A 20,039-nucleotide genomic window follows, 5' to 3' on the forward strand; every position below is an offset into this window, starting at 1 on the left:
ACTTGTTTTCTTTGACTCTCGCAGAACATTGAAACAGAAAAAGATACACATTTAGCCTTTGTGCTAGGACTTCAGAACTGAATAGCCATCTCTGTCCTTGAAGCCAATGAAGAGCACTCTGTTTGTGAAAGAAGGACAATTCAACCTTTTCTAAACACCCACCTCTGCCTAAGCACCTAAACAACACCGCATTACTCTTGAATTAATAAAATCCTCATTATGATCTCGAATATAAAGCGGTAACACCATGAAGCCTCACAATCATCACAAAATTAGAGGCATTACGTTTTCAAGATGCTATTCATGGGTTCAATGAATCCATCCTAGTCTGTATGGGACAGAGCTTAATCATGCACAGTGGTAGGTGAAACCTGCTCAGTACAACACATTATTACCCTGAGAGCTCTGTTTCATCTACACCAAATCATGCTGATGCATTGCAAATGAGATGGCGAGAGGGGAAGGATGCCAAAGAGAGAAGGAGAGGGAGAGGGAGAAAGATGCACTCTTCCTCTCCCTAATTACACTGCTGCAATAAACTAAATAAAAGTGCTGCTGTTGTTTTTCTTCAGATTGGCAAAAATCTGTGACTGGACATTTGATTGTTGTCACTACTAAGTGCATTACTTCTCTGGGCAGTGTCCAGGCCTGCATCCTTACCATGTGTGCGTACATTGTGCTAGTAATCATCACTAATAAACTCTGAATCAACATTTGCAGGGTCATGTGGTGAATGAATAAGTGAATGAATGATGCCAGAATGAATTGATAATACCATGAATCACTTCTCTTACTGAAATATGAAAGAAAAAGAGACATGTGTGTTGAAGGGAGCTACTGTAAAGCGCACGTGATCCACACGCATGTGATGTTCAGCATCAGGGGAGTGGGACTGATGGAATGACTGGAAAAAAAGGAGGATTAAGAGTTAGTAAAGGAGATATTTCCTAGAGATAGAGAGATAACCGTGTTGGGAGTAAACAAATTATGACAAATATGAACAAGAGGAGAGGCGAGGAGGAGGATGTTGGTGCAGTGGCTCAACATGAATAAGAGAGGGCAGACAGAGGAGGGAAAAGGATCTAGGGACATGTCTGTTAGGGCTGGATTGGGTTTAATGTAGCAGAAATCCACCAGTGAACTGCAGCTCCAAACATAACTATTAGCATGAACAGAGCAGATAAGAGAGGACCAAATTGACAAATGACAGCAAGCTAGAGACAGAAGAAATGAACACACCAGCAAGAGGACAAAGTCAAATGCTAGGCCCTGAAGGGTTAATAGATAGTGGGATGCTGGAAGTGCAAAAAACTGAAGGTCAGTAAGTAAGTGAGGGAGATGTGATGGGAGGTAGGAAGAAAGGAGGGAGCGATAGGAAACGTTGGATATTACAGTCGAACCACCTGGGGAATGTTTACAGAATTTAATAACTCTAAATGGCATCACTTTATTGGATTTATGGATGGATGTCTCTCACTCCCTCACTATGCTGCTCTCTTTCTATCTTTCTCACACCCATACACACTCCAGCACCCCCACCTGCAACAATTACCATGGTACCCATTGGTGCGGCTTTATGGAAAATGACAGGGGGTTTGTATCAAGGGCTCTTGAATCCTGTTACAGGAGGTACGGGCTAAAGCTTCTTACAACACACACGCTGACACCGCTGCTTCACTACCTTATATGGTCACTGAAATTGTAACTGTCAATCCGAATTGAGATAAATTGAGTAAGAAACAGACGCACAAGCCAAAATCAATACTGACCCTAACCCTAAGGTTCTTATTATCTCAGAATCTTGCTGTGTACCTTTGAAGAGTTTGTTCATATTTTTATATCCAAACAAATAATAGTCACAGAGCTTTAGCTAGCATTAAGAAGACAGAGGGCATGCTCTGAGTATTGTTTCTGGAAATATATGTTGGTGTTTTAATAACCCGAGGAGGATATAATTAAACAGAAATTAGAAATGGCGTTTCTATCTTTAATTATGACTAATTTTTCAATTAAATTAGTTTAATAATAAATTAGAGTAAATAGGTTTTCCCACATAATTGTATTCCTTGCAGAGAGAAAAGGCCTTTAAAACAGCATCTAGAGGATCCTGTAGGGAGCTAAAATGTACACTGAATAAATAAAATTTGAAAATAAATAATTGAAAAGGTTTGCATATCTTTTGTTTGGTGGAAAGTCAAAAACTGTGGCAGACTGGACTCCTGGCATCAGTATTTTTAAATCCTTGTTCAGGACAGGAGAACTGTGGTAACAATTACATTATATTAACTTCTAACACGTCTTGTTTATCTTCTTTCCCTGTGCTTTATGTTTGGGTCTTTGTCTTGTCTTCTGTATGTTTTATTGTATGCATCCATTTTATATACCCCTTTATGTAGTTCAAGAGCCTCTCCCAGCATGCATCTATAAGACTGCTCATCATACAGTATGGCATTCTATGCAGTACAAACAGAATTAAACCATATGCTGAGCGAGAAACAGGAAGAGAAATACGGATGTAATAAATCGGTTCCGCCATTTTATCCTTCTGCTAATATTCAGGGCTGAGTGACGGCAAAAAAAGCTTTCCTGATGTGTTTCAGAAGCAATTTTTCTATAAAAATGCATGAGTCATTGGTGCCCACAGTGCTGAGAACTGCAGTTACCCAAACACACACAGTGGCACACACACAGACAAGCCTGCGATTACAGACAGAGAATCACAAATACGTAATCACAATCACTGAGTTCCACCCAAGAACCACTGTGGCTACAAAATCCACACAGACAAGTATTCCCAGTGCATAGTGAAGGACTGGATCGCAGGAAGCCGGGGGGGGGACTGTCGACAGCAATGATGTCAGATTTGGGTGCACTCGGGGAACTGTAGAGAGACACTACAGTACATAAAACGTGTGTGTATGTGCAGTAAGTAATTATACAGGGGGCAAGATTCTGTACCGGAAGCAGAATGTTATGAGCCCCATAGGCAAACAGTTCTGTCAACGTCAGTCATGATCCAACACACACACACACACACACACACACACACACACACACACACACACACACACACACACACACACTGAAGCACTTCTTGCTTGTGTGTTTAATGAGTTAAACAATACATGAATGACCCTGAATTACAATAGCCAGCGACATCTGGCATGATGCAACAGGGAGGAAAGCAGTAGCAGAGAGAGGCGAGAGACACAGGGACAGGACTGAAGAGCACGCAGACCTGTGAAGTTTTCGGATGACAAGAATTTATCCATGAGGTCTAACAATGGTGCTGAATACATTTCCTTCCACATAAAACCTTTAAAAAATATAAAATCCTGCATTGTTTACATTTATTTTTATTTGCTTCTTCACTGTCTACTACACTTAAAGTGTTGCTAGCAGTGGATGTGCATTGATTGCGTCGCCTGTGCCCTCGCGCATGATGCAAACAAAATGTGGACCCACTCCTAGAAATGGCTCCACAGCGCAACTAGTGGTCAGAAATTCCACAGGGAACCTTTAATAACTAATCACTGCAGCTAGTTTCAAAGCATTTTAATACATGTACTGCCTTGGAATAAAACTGGCCTTTATACAAACCTATATTGCAATGCATGTAGACAGGTAGAGGCAAGTACAATCTTGCTGCGCTTGAAGAATTAATTTATATTTCTGAAACAATAATATCTGCCATGTGTTTATTAAATAAAAAGAATGAAATCAACGCCACGATTCGCTGCACTGTTCAACCAAGGTGCTCTGCTGCCGTTAAAGATCTGAAAGCTGAGACACTGCACTATGATATTCATCAGTGTGACTACAGGGTCCAAGCAAGGTCACTGTAGATTAGATGAGGGAGCAGAGGCTAGTAAAGGTAAGATAATCTTTCTGATAAAAAAAATTTAAAATGTGTAGAGCAGATCAGAGCAGCGGAGAACAACGCAAGACATACACGGTATCATCAGAGCTTGATCAGGTACATTTATCAATTGATGAGGGATCTGTAGGAGGACTGTGAGTTTGAAGAACTTGAGGGAGACAGCATGCATCTCATTCATCTATAGTACAATCAAAACATTTCTGTCTCTGTGAGTTCAGCCTCCATTCCTTAAGAATCAGTAACTGCACAATGTAGAATATTTGATTGTGACTTAACATCACGACAGTTATATTACTATATATGCTCACATACCGTTTTTGTCTACACAGCACCTAACAGTGCATATATAAAATGATTGATGATTTATTGTGACAGCTATAAAGTTAAGGTTAGTATTCATGCCACACACTGCAGATAAAAAAAACTGCTTCCCTAAAAGTTTTGGAATTGCTTCTTCATTTCTGTACTACCTTCTGTTCTATGAGCTCCTGAACAGTGAAGCCCCTACAATTATTTGAGATACTCTAACTTTCATTGTAGTCTCAGTTCCTGTTTTGTTGCCCTAATAATTACCCCGGCTGCCACAGTGAAAGCTAGAGCGGAAATTGTGCACCCTGTCACTATCTCCAGATGATACACTACATCTGAAGACCCTAAAAAATATCCAGCCTATATTTTAAAGATAGGTTTTGTGTAATGAAGTGTAAATAGATTTATTTCTAGGGAAAATAATCCAGCGATTTGTTTGTGTGTGTACACAGTGTCCGTGGGTGTCCACATATTGCTGTGCTTCTGCTTCACTAAAGATAGGAGTGTTCAGTGAGTGTCCTGCCTCTGATTAACACAGATGAATATTTCATTTCAGAAGTCCAGCTGCTCCTCATCTGCAGGTCACTCTCCTGAGACCACCTCAGGCTACAAGGCCTAACAATGTCATCACAGCTAACACACACATTTTCGCTGTGTGTGTGTGTGTGTGTGTGTGTGTGTGTGTGTCCATATGGCCGAGTGTTTGCCCTCACATATAAATACATGCAAAAACATTGCTGTGTGTAATATGAAGTTAAGTCATCAAACTCATGGAAACGACTGAAATATAGCATATAACGTAACGCACCATGTTATGTGGCAACGTTTGAGATACAGTGAATACTAAATGTTCTCTGCATACACTGCATCTCTCACATTCAAGCCTGCACATCTGCACACCAGGGAGTTTTCGGGGTATAGGATTTCCTCCCCCCTCCCTCCATCTCTCCTTCGTCTCATCCTCTCCCTTCCCTCTTCTGCCTGTTCCCAAGCCTGTCTTCTTCTGCAGTGTTTTCTGCCCTGTGGGGAGGCTGCTCCCAGGCTGACAGGGAGTGTCACTGACTCCTCTCACAGCACATTACGCTCTCATTCTGCAACTTTTTCATGCTTTCTCCCTCTTTTTTTTCACACAAAACACCAAGGCGTGCACACACACATACCCGAGTGAAAGCACTGCCATTTCTCTCTTATTCTGCTATGCGAGGACAAGTGTATGGAGACTTATCATTATATAGGAGTCAATGTGTGCATTTGCAAGAGAGGTGTATGTAGTTTGTGTGTGTTTCTGTATTAAACCAGGGGAGATAAGACACCTCCTGGACATTCCAATTTCCTGTCTGATATTTGCCTTCTTCACTGAGCGCTTTATCAGAGAAACACATAAATGCTGATAGGTTAGGAAACCCTACCACTGTTTGAAAAATAGAGAAAAAGCAGGATGTGCGATGAAGACAAAATCAGAGAGATGAATTTGAAATGGATAGAAGGGAGTGAGGTTAGACAGACAGACGCTATAAAGTAATGGGTGGAAGTGGGACAGAGAATGAGAAAAGACAGCGGGACAAAGAGGAGGAGGTATGAGCTCAATTTGTCCGACTGCACCAGAGGAATAGTTCACCATGTTCCACACTGAACAATTGGTGGTGTTCCCTTGTGATAGCTTGACAGTGATGTTAATGCCTCATTAAAAGTATGAAGAGTGGCAGCAACTCGGCTCCAAGTTTTGAAACCGAAAGCCGTGGAACATCTCTTCAAAAGCAGCACCCCCATTAATTAAACTCCACAGATGGACACCTTGGCTTTCTTCCAGACACAGCAAAGATAGGTGTTGGGAATTATAGGTGTTACTCATGCATGCATGCATGGAAGGACCATCAAAAAATACAGAGTGAGCAGGGAGTGCAATTGCAGGTCAACATAGCCTGGTCTGGAATCCTAATTGACTTCGTTAGGGGAGGGCAAATGTTTGCCAAGTGGCTGAGCTCCTGAGGAAATTAGGAGAAGTTATCAGAAACTGGCAATTATCACAGCCTGAAGCGAGAAGACTCAACATAGAGCTGTATAGTTTAGACTGAGGCCAAAGATTTTTTTCATACCAGTTAATACATACTGTATATATATATATAGCATAAATACAGAACCTGAAAAATAGTTACGATAGTTGTATGAGTGGCAAACTGAAAATACATTGCACAAAAGTCTTCCATCTTGTATAAATCCTAACGTATAAAAGATTGGCTAATATGAGCTTATATCTTGGGTCATTTACATTCACTGATGGTACCCATTGTCCTTTGCTCTACAAAATGCATGTGTAATGTGTCCATTAAAAGGGGGTTTGTTGCTATGCTTAGTCTCTGTGTGCTTTATTAGATGCAGATGCTTCAGGTGGTGAACTTTTCAGTGTCCTATCTCTGTTGGCACAGGTTTTATATGTGTTATATTGTGTTTTAAGTAGCCTTGACCCGTTTGGGACTGTCTCACTGCACTGTGTAGCAAAAACTAGGCTTTAAGCTTTAAGCATCAGCACACATCTATGTCTTGTTTATCCACAACAACTTTTCTACATTTAAGGTTGTTGTGGCAGGTGTGTTGGTACTTTCTGGCCAATAGGAAAAAGTTTCCTCAGTGGGTTCACCTTCATAACTGTGACTCTGACACTGAAACAGTAGTACCTAGTGTTATGCTAACTTTAAGAACACCATTGTGTATGTTTCTTAAAGGCTGTCATACATAGCTTTGTTTCGGTCATTGTTTGGAATCAAAAGTATATTGAAGTTTCTAATTTTCTGTTGCGATGAGTGTTCACGTGGTTTCTATTGCGCAGCCCTAATGGTGGGAGAAAGCAAAACAAATCGTATGTCATTGTAAGAACATGCTTTTTGCAAACAAATTAGTAGAATGCCACAACTTTGTGTAAAACCCAATATGCTGTGGCATGACACAACAATGGACAGGAGATTCATCATGTATTACAGTGAGAAAGAGCGAGACATATTAGAAGTGACAGATTGGAGACAGGATTCACTGGTTTTCGCAATACACTGACAACACAACACAAAAATGTCAACAGTGACCTGAATAACCAGCCATCAGGCAGAGAGAGGCACCAGAATAGAACCGACGTATGGACAAATCCAGCATACACAAGCACAAACCAGCATCGCCACAACCAACACATACCTGTCATTGTCAACGCTCCTGAAGCCAGGAAGGATGTGTCTAAAGCTGGAGTTGCGGTCAAGTTTGGGTTGACTCTTGGTGCGTTTTATCGAGCCCTTCAGCCGTCGACTTAGAAAGCCCTACAGGAGAGACACAGAGACAGTCAATAAAGCAGTGTCACCGCTAGTTTGTGCGGGAAGTCTCTGAGATGTCAATCATGAAGCTTGAACTTGGCAGCGGGACAGAACTTATTAATACCGACATTTACACTCCACATCCTCAATTCTGGGACGCAGGATGTCATGAATAGTTTAAGGTTAATAAATGAGTATAGATCTTCATATCACAGTGAGGGTGTCAGAAAAGTGGGGACAAGGTCAAACACAAAGTATTCCCTGAATACAGAGAGACATAAAACACCCAACACATTCTCAAAGAGTAGAGACATTATAAGCTGGTAGGTAATATGTATGCAAAAATGATATACTGTTTCCCACGGCAGCAATTATGTCAGTGTTTGCGACAAATTTAGCGACATCCACACATTGTGTGTTTTATAATCATTTCGATGCACTCTAATTCAACGGATACACCCCTTTATTAGTTTTCTCATTCTTCTCTTTGTCTGAGTCTGTGTGTTTACTTCTTCTAACATCTGCAATCACACTCCCCCAAGCACCTCGCCGTCTCCATGGCAACTGTTGGTCGGCATTAAGAGCGAGAGAATATGAACAAATGAGATGTGGTGCAGAAATGGCAGGCTGTTGGAAGTTTTGAGAGACAAAAAAAATATATTTTTTCTGCTTTTTTTAGATTTCACTGCAGGGAAGATGCACAAGAAGGAAAAGAAGAAGAACATGAAAAGAAGTGCTCTGAATGAAGAGGGTGTATAGGAGGGTTGATGGAGCAACTTAGAAGGGCAGCACAAAGTCAAAGAACTTAATAGTGTTATAGCCAGTACGCAGGAAAAAGTGTTAAACCAGTCAGGGTTCATGTGTAGCTTTTTATTTCAATCATTCAACTCAGCGGCTGGTTCATAGCCTGAACAATAGACAAATTCAGGAGCAATGTGGTTCATATAAATCGCATTTAACCTCAAAGACATACCCATAGAGCCTTGAACTCATGACACTGTCATACATGCACACATTTCACAAGACAGTGACAGGCGACACACAGCGAAAAAGACCTCCCCCCGTCCCAGTCAGGTCATTAACACACCTGTATAATTACCACCTACCGTGTGAATAGGTCGCCCTGGGCAACAGTGGAATAGGGATAATTAGAGAGTGACTTCCAGACAGCCTGCCAGCTGATCACAGAGGAGCCATAGCATCCTGATGAACACCAGTCATCAGTAAAACACTTTGGGCTAGGAACAAAGACTTGCTAATGTCAGTATATTTTAGCCTGCGCCAATAATGGGAGTGTCTCTGTTTCATTAGTTTGTGCGTACGTGACCTAAACAAAGAGCTGTGTCCAAATTCCATACTAAACCATTGCTTTAAGGAGAAAAACTGGCAGAATGTCGTACTCAAAACAGTCAAACAGTAGTCACACTAAAGCACGTTTAATTTTCGTGTGTGCTGTTCGTGTACACGTCTGACATCCCACAATGCAATTCTCAAAGGAAATGGAGGAGCTACTCGCAGCTGCTTAACATTAAAACAAATTGCAGATGGTGGTGAGACAACCTGAGGAAAATCTTGGCACTCTACCAATTTTGCACATGAAGTTCAGTTTAATTATTATTAGGAGTCAGCCAGTAAAATCTGTTGTATCATTTCCACTGTGGCTCTGGAGGGGGCTTAGGGACAAACTGAGTTAAAAAAAACTAAAAGTTTGTGCTTGCAGACTGCTAATTTATAACAGAAAGCCTGCATTACAGACTTGAACATGGAGTTTGAAAGATGTGGGAATTTCCCAGGAAAGGGAAGTCTTCCAAAATATGCTACTGAGTTGCATTATGGGTAATGTCCCTCTGCTGCTTTGATTTTGACTTTTTTTTTTTTTTTAAGTGTGTCTCTTGCTAGCTTCATAACTTTGTAGGAGATCAACACTAAATTGCTGGAGCACCCCTTTACATTTTTGCAAACATGTTTTCTCCTGATGATGTTAAATTGGCAGTGGCATTCCAAAGTTGCACTTTGATTGATGTCTGTTGGCACAAGTATTGCATAATTTCCTGTTGGTACAAAGGGGTAGAGCCCACTGATTTATTGGTACTTACACTATTGAAATGAATATATACCACGTATTGTATGCGATTAGTTGATATTGTAGTATAAAAATGGGACACAGCTAATGTGCAGATTCCGTAAGGTTGAGGGAGGATCTATTGTTCAGCTCTTAGTGGCACTTTTAAAAATAACAAAAGAAATCAATTGTTTCTTATTTATCATCATCAGCCATGTCTATGGTGTGCATACTCAATAATCATCAGACTTTTTGGTTATATAAGAAACTCTTAATTTAGCAGAATCTGACATTTGGTATATGTAAGCTTACAGAACGTGGGAAGCAAATGGCTTACTATTGCTACCTACCACCAATGAACTCTGTTCAGGGGCTATTAGCTAAATGAACAAGTTTGAGTCACCAATGTTGGTATGAGCACTGCACCCGGGGCTCTCGGCAGGGTTTCTTTCTGAATCAAACCCCCACTCCCTGTCCTCAGTATTAGCCGTATAAATACATCATTCACTCCGTATGTATGTATATGTGAGTGTGTGGGCATGTGGTTAGATTAGCATAGGCACCATTCTTAGCAATATGAGTCAGACTGTGAAGCAGGAATATTGTTTTTCTTCGACTGTATTTAGCATCATCCTCAGACCGTGTCCTATACCAACATGACAAGGCAAAGATGGCAGTGCAGTAGAAAACTGATAACACACATATGCACAAACACTGACACACACCTTTTTGTCATTCACAATCACCTCCAAATTCATAGTAATTCCATGCATCTTCCCCGCAGTCCCTAGAGAGTGTGTGTGCCTGTTGTGCTGCTGTTGGCACAGCTAACAAATTAAAATGCTTCTCTTTTCTCCTCATCCGCAGAAATAAGTCAGTGAATAGAAACCTGTCCCTGTAGGCGAGGTGGATTGATTAGTGGCTGCTTGTTCTGTTTTTACTTATCTCCTTTCCCTGATGGATGGACTCTGAAGAACAGAGGGGAAAAGAAAAACAGAATCTAGCAGAAAATCAGAGAGAGGAGCCAGGAAGATACATAAACCTATAATTTCTCTGATTGTTTTGTATTCCTTGCTCTCCCTTTCACCTTCTCCAGTGCATGTGGGCCGCAATGTGACATTAAAAAACACTGCTCTATAATTCAGTCAGCCTGTCAAAGCTCTTGTAGAGAGATTGTCCAGTTCAAAGGTCAGCAGATATGGATGGTCTATTTTCCCACTCACAATCAGTCAGTAAGGATGAGTGATGCCTATATTAACACCAGATTAAACCCCACGGGAGGGAAGACACACTGGGAGCACACTGCATAAATGTTAACATTTAATTTACCTTCAGCACCAGCTCATACAAGATGACTGGGAGAGCAAGAGGAGAAAAAAACATGCAGGAAGCGAAATAGAGATAGAGCCACGTGGTAAAAAAGAGAGGACAGAAATAGAGGTGAGACTGGTCAAAAAATTGAGAAAATGACGGTGAGTGCCTGCCAGACAGAGATGAGCTGTAGACCAGGATAAATGGAAGAAAGTGAAGCACAGTGTGGAGGTGGCAGAGCATGAGTTGATAGAAAAAGCAATAGAATGAAACTAAATGAGGGGGAAAGTGAGGAGAAAAGTACGGCAAATGAGTGACAAGGGCACCGGCAGATCAGGGCACAGCAGGGCAGAGCACTAGCTACAGAGAGAATTAATCTAGACCTGAAACAAAAGATGGCCGAACACAGTAGAATTAAGTTTGTTCCTCCACGTGGATCATATTTTGATCTCTGGTCTTAGCATATGTTTCCATATAACACCAGTGATTACATATCAAAGAGCTGATGTTTGACATTTCAACTGAAAAACACAATGTGAAAAGCTTGACCTCTACCCATTATGTCTTGCTATATGTGATCAAGAAACATGTCCAGGGACTCCAACATACCTGAGGAAAACTGAAGCCTAATGAGATGTCATACATCATGTCATTGTTCTATTGTGTGGTAAAGAAATGCATAAATTGACTCACGGGAATACAATTTTCCTGAGAGCTTGGTTGAATAACACAACAATGAAATACAGGGCATTATTACGGTTCACATCCTGTCATTAATTAATTTCTATTCGGTCCATCATAAATATCATTGGCTTTGCTGTAATGTCTGGCCCTTTCCATTTCATTTTGCAAACACCTACTCATACACAGAAACATGATAAGGCTATTACAGCCAGTGCAACCTGACAGGGGGCACTACAGTGTCACATGTTAACGTGGATCTCAATGAGCTCTTTAATTATTCCACATTTCTACGGTTGACAGCTAATTAGTGGAAGGATGGGATGGAATAATCTGATTCAACATGCATCCTCGAAGAGAAGGAGAGGCTGGTTTTCCTCAACCCTCCAGCCCCACCTTACTGTGCTCGCTCAAAAGGGAATTTGAATGTTTGTGGAAATAATGTTGTTTGTCCATATTTACTATGTTACCTTGTTTACAGCGCAAATGTTTGTTAGCTTTCCTCAGTGCTAGCCCGTGTGTGTGTGTGTGTGTGTGTGTGTGTGTGTGTGTGTGTGAGAGAGAGTGTATAACAGGCTTGCATACTTGATTGTAATCTCAGCCTGTCCAAGCCCATTAAATCAGCACTAAGAGGACAGCTCAATTTTATCGCTGTGCTTTTTTTGGTTTTCCTTTTTCATGAAATTAAAGCAAATGCTTGCAACAAGTTAATTCTATTCCCTTGGCTTGGCAATTCCAGGCTTCCCTAATGGGGGCTGATAGAATCAGTGCCTGGACAATCAGCAGGGTGTTCCCTGCTTCTACATCTACATCTCTTGTCCTCCTCTAGCACAACCTGATGAAAACAAGAGACATACCTGTCCAATTAGACCCCCTGCTATTATCTGAGAGGAGAGGGGAGTTAGGGAAGATGGAGCTAGGGAGAGATTGGATAAGGAGCTAAGTCACAATTGAGAATCAGTCCAGCCAGCTAGTGCAATCAGCGGGATGTGGTGGACGTGACAGACTTAGATAAGGTTTGTTTGTCTGCTCTTTAAACAAGCACTGAATAAGAGAAACTACCAAGTTGTAGCTTTTATATTTAAGGTATGAAATCTTCTAGTATTTCTACAATTGGCTGTGGTAGATTAGGCTTTGGAGAGATTTTAGTTTTCTCCCATGCCTACTGGTGAGAAATTGTTTTTGAGAAGTGCTGGAAGATGTGCTTGTGTGTGTGTGTGTGTGTGTGTGTGTGTGTGTGTGGGTGTGTGTGTGTGTGTGTGTGTGCAGACATTGAATCCAGTCTCTGCAAAGAAAATGAGAAGAAAACATTTTGACAGATTTAGCTCAAGGCCTAGGAGGGGTACTTTAGATGTCACCACAACTCTTTTCACTGGAGGGAGAAAAGTGAGGGGAGGTTTGTCATTGCTAAAAGTGGGAGATGCAGGAGGGACGGAGGAGAATACGACCCCACCATGCCTGTCTCCATCTATCCAACCATCTAAATACTGTGTCTATTGTGCATTTCTCTACTATATGTGTATCCATTTGATCTATTAATATCTGCTCTATTAGCAAAATCTGATGATCAACAAAATTCTAGTCAAATCGTATTTGTTTCCTTTAAAAGTTGATGAAAAAGTTGGAATGGGGAACTTAGCTGACTGTACTACCATTAAAGGCCAGAAGGGGGCAGTATGAGAAAAAGGTGCAGGAAAGGGTCAGACTGTCTGGGGAAGCTTTCTTTGTGAAGTAACTGCTGCTTAGCAATAAGCCCACAGAAGTAAGTGAGTGAGTGGTCATGTGATTGAGACAGGATGACTTTGCTGCAGTGCTCATCTTCTCGTTCGCTTCCCTGGAGAGTACAAGGAGCTGCTTAAGAGACACTTAATCAATATTTAGCCTGTCTATCTGACCTTTTCTGTCTTCTACAAGCATTTTATTCTTCTTTTCTTTTTTATATCTCTCTATAGCCACTCAATGACTCAATTCAAATTGTGTTTATTCTGTCCATTCTAAAAGTCTAACATTTTGGCTAAACTGTCAGGAGGACAGAAAAGGAGCAGACACACAGCAGGTAACAATTCATAATCCCAAAAAACACAGTTTTTTTTTATATGAACAAATGAGAGTTCGTCAATCTCTAGCTCAAGCTGTGGCAATTTTATATGTGCAACTCCTAAAATAAAGTTCATGAAACACTTAATTCTCACTCTGCAGGTGGTCCAACAACAGTGGGTCTAGCCTATTTGTTTTTTTATTTACTGTGGGCTTTTACTAAGCCTCAGAAGCATCCTAATTTGTTTTTTGTAGAGACTAAACACTATCTTTAGGGGAATCTTTGAGTGCTGAAGAAGGCTGATGGTGACAAAAGGAGAAAATGAAAGAAATGAGAACATCTTTGCTATTTTCACAAAGAATATAATGTATTTTAGCCCTGAAGTTGGCCCATTATTGTGCCTGTCTTTACAAAGGCTGAAAGTTAACATGAAGTTGGAGGGCTGTTTATGAGAGACTGAGTGCTGAGAGCTCTTGGCCCTGCTGTCCTAACATCTACTGTTTACAGTTCACCTTCAGGTCGTTGTCTCCCCACTGATTATTTATTAATGGAAATATGCGCTGCTAATTGCTAATTAGTTTTAAATTGATGACTCATAGCGGAATTTTTTGCTTCATTAACTGGCTGTTTATCTGTTGAATTAAACATGGCAGAAAGCATACTGGATTTGAATTAGAGCAAGATGACAGACACAGGCCTGCTCTGTGTGCACAGAGCAGAGACAGTTTTCTCATAAACGGGCGAGTGTGTTGTGCGTGCACAGGTGTGGGAGTGCGCGTGTCAGCCTATATCAAGCATGTTAAAATTATTCAGTGAAACGCAATAAAAAAATCACACAGGATGTAGAAACGCAGTAGGACGGTGGGCTGAACACACACCCAAGATGTGTGATGTGTAGACGCCAAACATCAAAGGTCCCATTTCAACATTTGATGTAAATGAGTTTCAGATTGGCATGAGTCCATCTGGACAGCAGATCAGCCTTCTAAAGGCATTGATCTACAACTAAGAGCCTTCTAGGGCAAACTAAGGTGGAGACAAAGCCAGAGGGTGAAACAAAAAAAGAAGACGGAGACGATCCATAAAAAAACTAACTCACAGTACTCACGGTGACTCGGAAAGGTGTGGCAGCAGTGGACGTAGCCTCCATGGTGGGTGTGGTCTTGTCTGAGGAGCTGCCTGGCATGCTGCGTCGGCGTCCTGTCCTCTCTGGAGGAGACTCTGCAAACAGAGGGAGATCTTTAAAATGTGAAAGTGTTCTTTAAATAGTCAAAAACATTTTGGGAATTGTTAACTTTCTTGCAGTGAGTTACATGAGAAGATCGATATCACTCCTACTTCTGTCCGTTACTATGGAGCTAAAACCAAGAGATTATTAACTTAGCTTATGGCAAGCAAACTAGTTGTTTGGCTCTCTCTGAAGTAAAAGGAGTCAAAGAAATGCAACTATTAGCACCTCTAAAGCCAACACAAAAAATATCTATTTTATTTTGTAAGCTTGAAAAGTTGTATTTTAGAGTTTTGGACAGAGCCTGGCTAGCTGTTTTCCCCCTGCATCTAGTCTTAATGCTAAGCTAATCACATGCTAGCTCTAGCCTTATATTGAACATACAGGCCTGAGAGTGGTATCAATCTTCTTATCTAACTCCCAGCAAGAAAGCAATTAAGTGTTATTTCCCAAAATGTCATACTAGTCCTTCAGCTAGTCAAAAGATTGTCCATAGCGCTGTCTGTGTGACTGGGTGTAAGTGTTTTTTCGCTTTTAAAATTCCCAATTTACTTGACCAAGCTGCTTCTACACTGTCAGAATCAAGAGCACCCAGAGGAAATTCACTAGAAGACAGTGGAGAACATTGAAACTCACAATGCTGAACCAATAGTGGACCTTTGACCCTGACAGTGTTGGAAATAAGGGTTTGGAGTTTGGGGTGCCAAATGGGCTTGGACCTGGAGCGACCTTGGTTTAATAGAATTGAATTAAGTTTTGATACGAGTGGGATATATTTAACAATGATGACCAATCCTTAGCCTCGGGTGTTCACAGCATTCAACATGTGTTTGTGCACTATAACAAACAAAGTATGTCATATTAAAAAAAATGAATGTTTATGGGTGCGTCATGTTAATACTGGACTGTATTATATTACCCATTTCTGAATGTAGAAATGCCCATTCACTGAGTAAAATACTGACTTTCCATTCCTGATTTTCCCATCCTCTCCCCATTCACTGAACTTAATTGTATCTGTTAACTTTTTTTTATCTTGAGTGCATCTATCTAATTCTTTCTCTTATCCTGGATACACAGTACAGCATAATCAGAATGGAAGAGCAGCGAAAGAGCTCTTGAGTCGAAGACTATGCGTGTGTGTGGAAGCTACAAATCAGGACATGTCCGAGAGGAATGTGAGTGATGTTGAGCATGCATGTCTACACAGATTTCAGATAGCCATTGCTGCTAAATGCAACCTCATGGGTACGGAACAGACACTCAACATGTTACCAGTTGGTGAACTTATATAACCCCAAATGATAAGGTTGTTTAGACCACTCTGTTCTGTAAATAAGTCGCAACTTTACGTAGAAGACATTCTAACATGAAAAATAAATTGTGCATAACTAGGTCATTCTGATCTAATCTTTCGAAACACATGGGGTCATTGCATCACTGACACGATGTTAGATTATTTAAATGAGATCTTTGACTGCCTGAACATTGGAATCTAATGAAATTAGTGTTAAGTGTGCGTGGCAATGTGACTCTAATAAGGATGAAACTGCATTATGAAGCATATCCTCCTCTCACTCTCTCTCTTTGTCTCTCTCTCGCTCTCTCTCACACACACTACACTGTAGTATATAATATGCATATAATGTACAAAATATGTATTAGGAGTGTTCCCCATTTTTTTGGGAACTCCCCACGGACTGCTGATCTAATCATCTCCAGATTTGGTATCTCTAGATGCAAATCTCTACACTCTCAACACTTATTGGGTAAGTCTATATAGCTGGGTAAGCCTTACTGATTAACATAGTGTCTCATGGACAAAAAAAATGATTTCCAAGCAGTGAACACTTGGTATAATCTTCACAAAGCTTGACATAAATGGTCATAATTCTTCATCAGACATCAGCATACCAAATTCCAGGATTCTTGTAACACCAAATACACTCTAATACTTAACTAATGTGTAAAATCTAAATGCGATAAGATTTGGACAATAAATGACATGCACATACTGTATGGTACTGACATTGACAGTGCTTGCACAGTGCTTGTTTCAAGTTTTAAACAGTTCATGCTAGAATATGCAAAAAAAAACAAAGGAAAGAGGCATGAGTTTGCATAATTTGGGATAAATACCGGCCCCTAACCAAATATGGACTGTACTGATCAAATGATAAGCAATGATATCACAAAAAATGTGAAAATAGACCAAAAGAATTTGTTCCTAATATGATATTTGCATATAGAGCATCTCTAATAAGCTACACACATACGTACACACACTTGGAGTTTGTTGTGTTTGTCAGTGCTATCCTTTCTATTAGCTTGTCAAGCTGAGCTGTGCCAAATTAGCTGTCTGCTGGTTAACAGGCCGGCTGACTGAATTAGCGCACGCTGTAATTGAAGAACGAATGGAAGAATAGCACCTCCCGCTGTGCAGAGCACAGTGCACTGGCTCGCATCCCAACCCACCTCATTCTCAGCCTAACATTAACATAAACACAGTCTGCAACAACAAACAGCAGACAAACAACAACATGCTCTGACATAGAGCAGACGTCCTCTGTTGCTAAATTAAATCTCTATAATTGAAAACCGGAACCATCTGGATCCTCTGAGCAGTGGTCCATTACTCTGTGGAGGTCAGGAGGATTTGATTTTAAACAAGCTTGATCTTTGTCTCTCAGAGACATGTTAAGCCAGTCTTCGTTTTTGTATTCTAGAGGTGAGAAATTTGCAGTTAGAGAGACCATATCTGCATTAGCCCCATTTCACATCCCTATATCTGTACACAGAAGGACACAAGCCTCGAGAGGTGACTGGCGAGTTGTGGTCCAAGTCATGTCTCAAGTCCGTCTAAGCAAGTCCGTGGAGGTGAGTCCATGTCAAGTTACAAGTCTTCATAAGCAATTTACCTGATTAGCCTTTAAAATGGTTAACTGAATATGTAAAGTGTACTGTTACAGTCGTACTGAATTTTTTATTTGTCTAGAAGTTCACCAGTCAAAATTTGAGACTCAAATTATTGTATTTTCAAGTGTCGAGTAACGTTTTTAGGGTGTCAAGTCTCAGGTAGTTTAAATCTCACAGCAGTCAAATGTGTCGAAAGTCAAGTGTTAAGTCTTCCATTTTACTACTCAAGTCCAAGCCTTAAGTCTACAGCTGTGAGTCCCAAAGGCTACCACATGTACAATTTATTGCTATGAGTTCCTCCATTTGTAGCAGTTTGACAAAGCTGGTCCTGTTCCATCCTGGTGGCTATTTTCATGCATAAAAAAACGAACTGAGCTCATCAGTGTGTCATGGTATATTACTGATGTTTGTCTGGGCTGTCTAGTTGAGTTTTTCCAAAATCTGACTCTTCGTCGGTGTAACTTCAGTTGTCTCATTGAGTGGCAGCTCTGGATAAAATGTTACCAGGGCTGTCAAGAAATACTCAAAATGGAATATGATTCTAAATGATGCCAGGAAATTAATGCATGGGGAGGCGGGCACATAAAAACCTGCTCAATCCATTAGGATGGTACAACATTTAATAAAAGCTGCTGTTCCAACAGAACAGAATTTCAAAGACTTCAAAAATCACTTGTCTGTCTCAGTTTGTGACTGTAACAAACTAATATGGTGGCATTTAAATCTATCTGTTGCCATGACGACACGTGTATTTAATGTTTTTAATACTGAAAATCATTCATGAGCAAATAGGACTGATAAGGTAATCACAAACATTGACTGAATTAAATCAGCAGCCCAAATTTCGCTTCTCTCGTCACAAATAATTTATGCGCTCAACCCCACTGGATTTACCCCTCTAGTCTTCTTAATTTCTTAACGGAAATCTCCCCACTTGTAAACAGCTGGCTGCCACAAGCGCTCAGAGGAACTCTCGCACACACAAACACACATCATTTAGTTGTGAACTAATTGCTGTGTGAAATTGCAGAGCAAGCTTCCAACTGTTTTCACCATCTGCGTGTAATGTATCTCCACAAATGCATGGAAAATTTCGCTTACTATAGTTCGCTCCTGTGTCTGAACCTAACCCCCCTTCCAACAGCAAACAGTAAACAGTAAACAGACTCACACACACAATAAAACTTTAATTAAGGCACAAAATTCCAAAGTGAAGTAAATCATCAAAGAGCTTTTCTGTACTGTATGTTGTGGCTGCTTTCAGGATTTTAACACTTCCCGTTTAGAGGTGTCTGTCTAAAAGTTGTTGTTTCATTTATTTTGGTATCTGAAGATGTATGAGTGTGTGTTTGGGAGCACCAGGCATGCAAGGTTCTATTTGTAAGGCCAATTAGAGGGTCAGAGGACCCACACACAACAGCTGCTGTGCCAAAAGGTGATGTATCTTTGAACCACCAAGTCTGGAAGCCTTAAGGCCATCTATTGTTTTATAATACTGACCTTCTATCCAACCTTATCCTCCACGTTCTCCTCCTCATTATGATCATTTAAATGTTGTTTTGCCTTCACCAATCCACTCTCTTCCCTCCCTGCGCTCTCCAGTGTTCTCTTCTGAATTTTCCTACTGTATCATTACATCTTTATCACCTGTGACAAATACAATCAAATTCTCATCTGATATTGCCTCCTCATTGCACCTCTCTTCATTTTATTCTCTATCCTCCTCTACATTCCCCCAAAACTCAAACCACTGCCTCGCCCTCCTCCATCACCATCATCCACAAATAGAGCTGTCTCTCAGTCTTAATTCCACACACCTCTAGGCTCCCTCACAGTTAGTTAATAGGACCCTGAAAGTGCCACTGAGAGCCCTGGGGGTGCCTACAGCTGCAGAGACTAGATGATAGTCGCCTGCATTTCGAGTGTCAACACGAGTATATATGTGTCCTGGTCTGACCAACGGAGATATGGGCACCGCCTGGTAGTATCAGTTTGTGAACAAAATGAATGCTTTTAGGCGGAAAAACATTCACTTTCTTGTCAAGAGTTACATGAGATGATTGACACCACTTTTGTGTCTGCATGCTAGAGACTGAAAGTGGTTAGCTAGCCAACCACAAACAGCCATTTTCATGTTTTAGTTTTTGTACATCCATTCATTATCTATATCTATTCATATTTAAAACTATCTTCCTTCCTTCTCTCCGTATTTCCTTCCGTTTACGGTTCAGTTATATAGGTCAGACTGCATATTTCCTTAGTGTTTCCCAACCAGGCGTGCTCCATCCAGTGACCAGTTCCAGCTAACCGTCCCTTCC

General features: G+C 40.8%; 1 protein-coding gene across 3 annotated transcripts in view; it reads right to left on the bottom strand.

Moving 5' to 3' along the window:
- Positions 1-20,039, bottom strand: part of dab2ipb (DAB2 interacting protein b) — a 111,231-nt gene that overhangs the window by 60,050 nt on the left and 31,142 nt on the right. For 2 of the 3 annotated variants that reach the window (XM_051411714.1, XM_051411712.1), the window contains exons 2-3: positions 14,677-14,798; positions 7,373-7,491 (exon numbers count right to left, since the gene is read on the bottom strand). In XM_051411714.1, coding sequence (XP_051267674.1) covers positions 7,373-7,491; positions 14,677-14,763 — 206 coding nt within the window. In that variant the 5' untranslated portion in view covers positions 14,764-14,798. The remainder of the gene's footprint in view (positions 1-7,372; positions 7,492-14,676; positions 14,799-20,039) is intronic. The other variant, XM_051411713.1, reaches the window with a different exon arrangement.

This window comes from Dicentrarchus labrax, unplaced genomic scaffold (assembly GCF_905237075.1).
Source record: "Dicentrarchus labrax unplaced genomic scaffold, dlabrax2021, whole genome shotgun sequence".
NCBI classification, from domain to species: Eukaryota; Metazoa; Chordata; class Actinopteri; family Moronidae; genus Dicentrarchus; species Dicentrarchus labrax.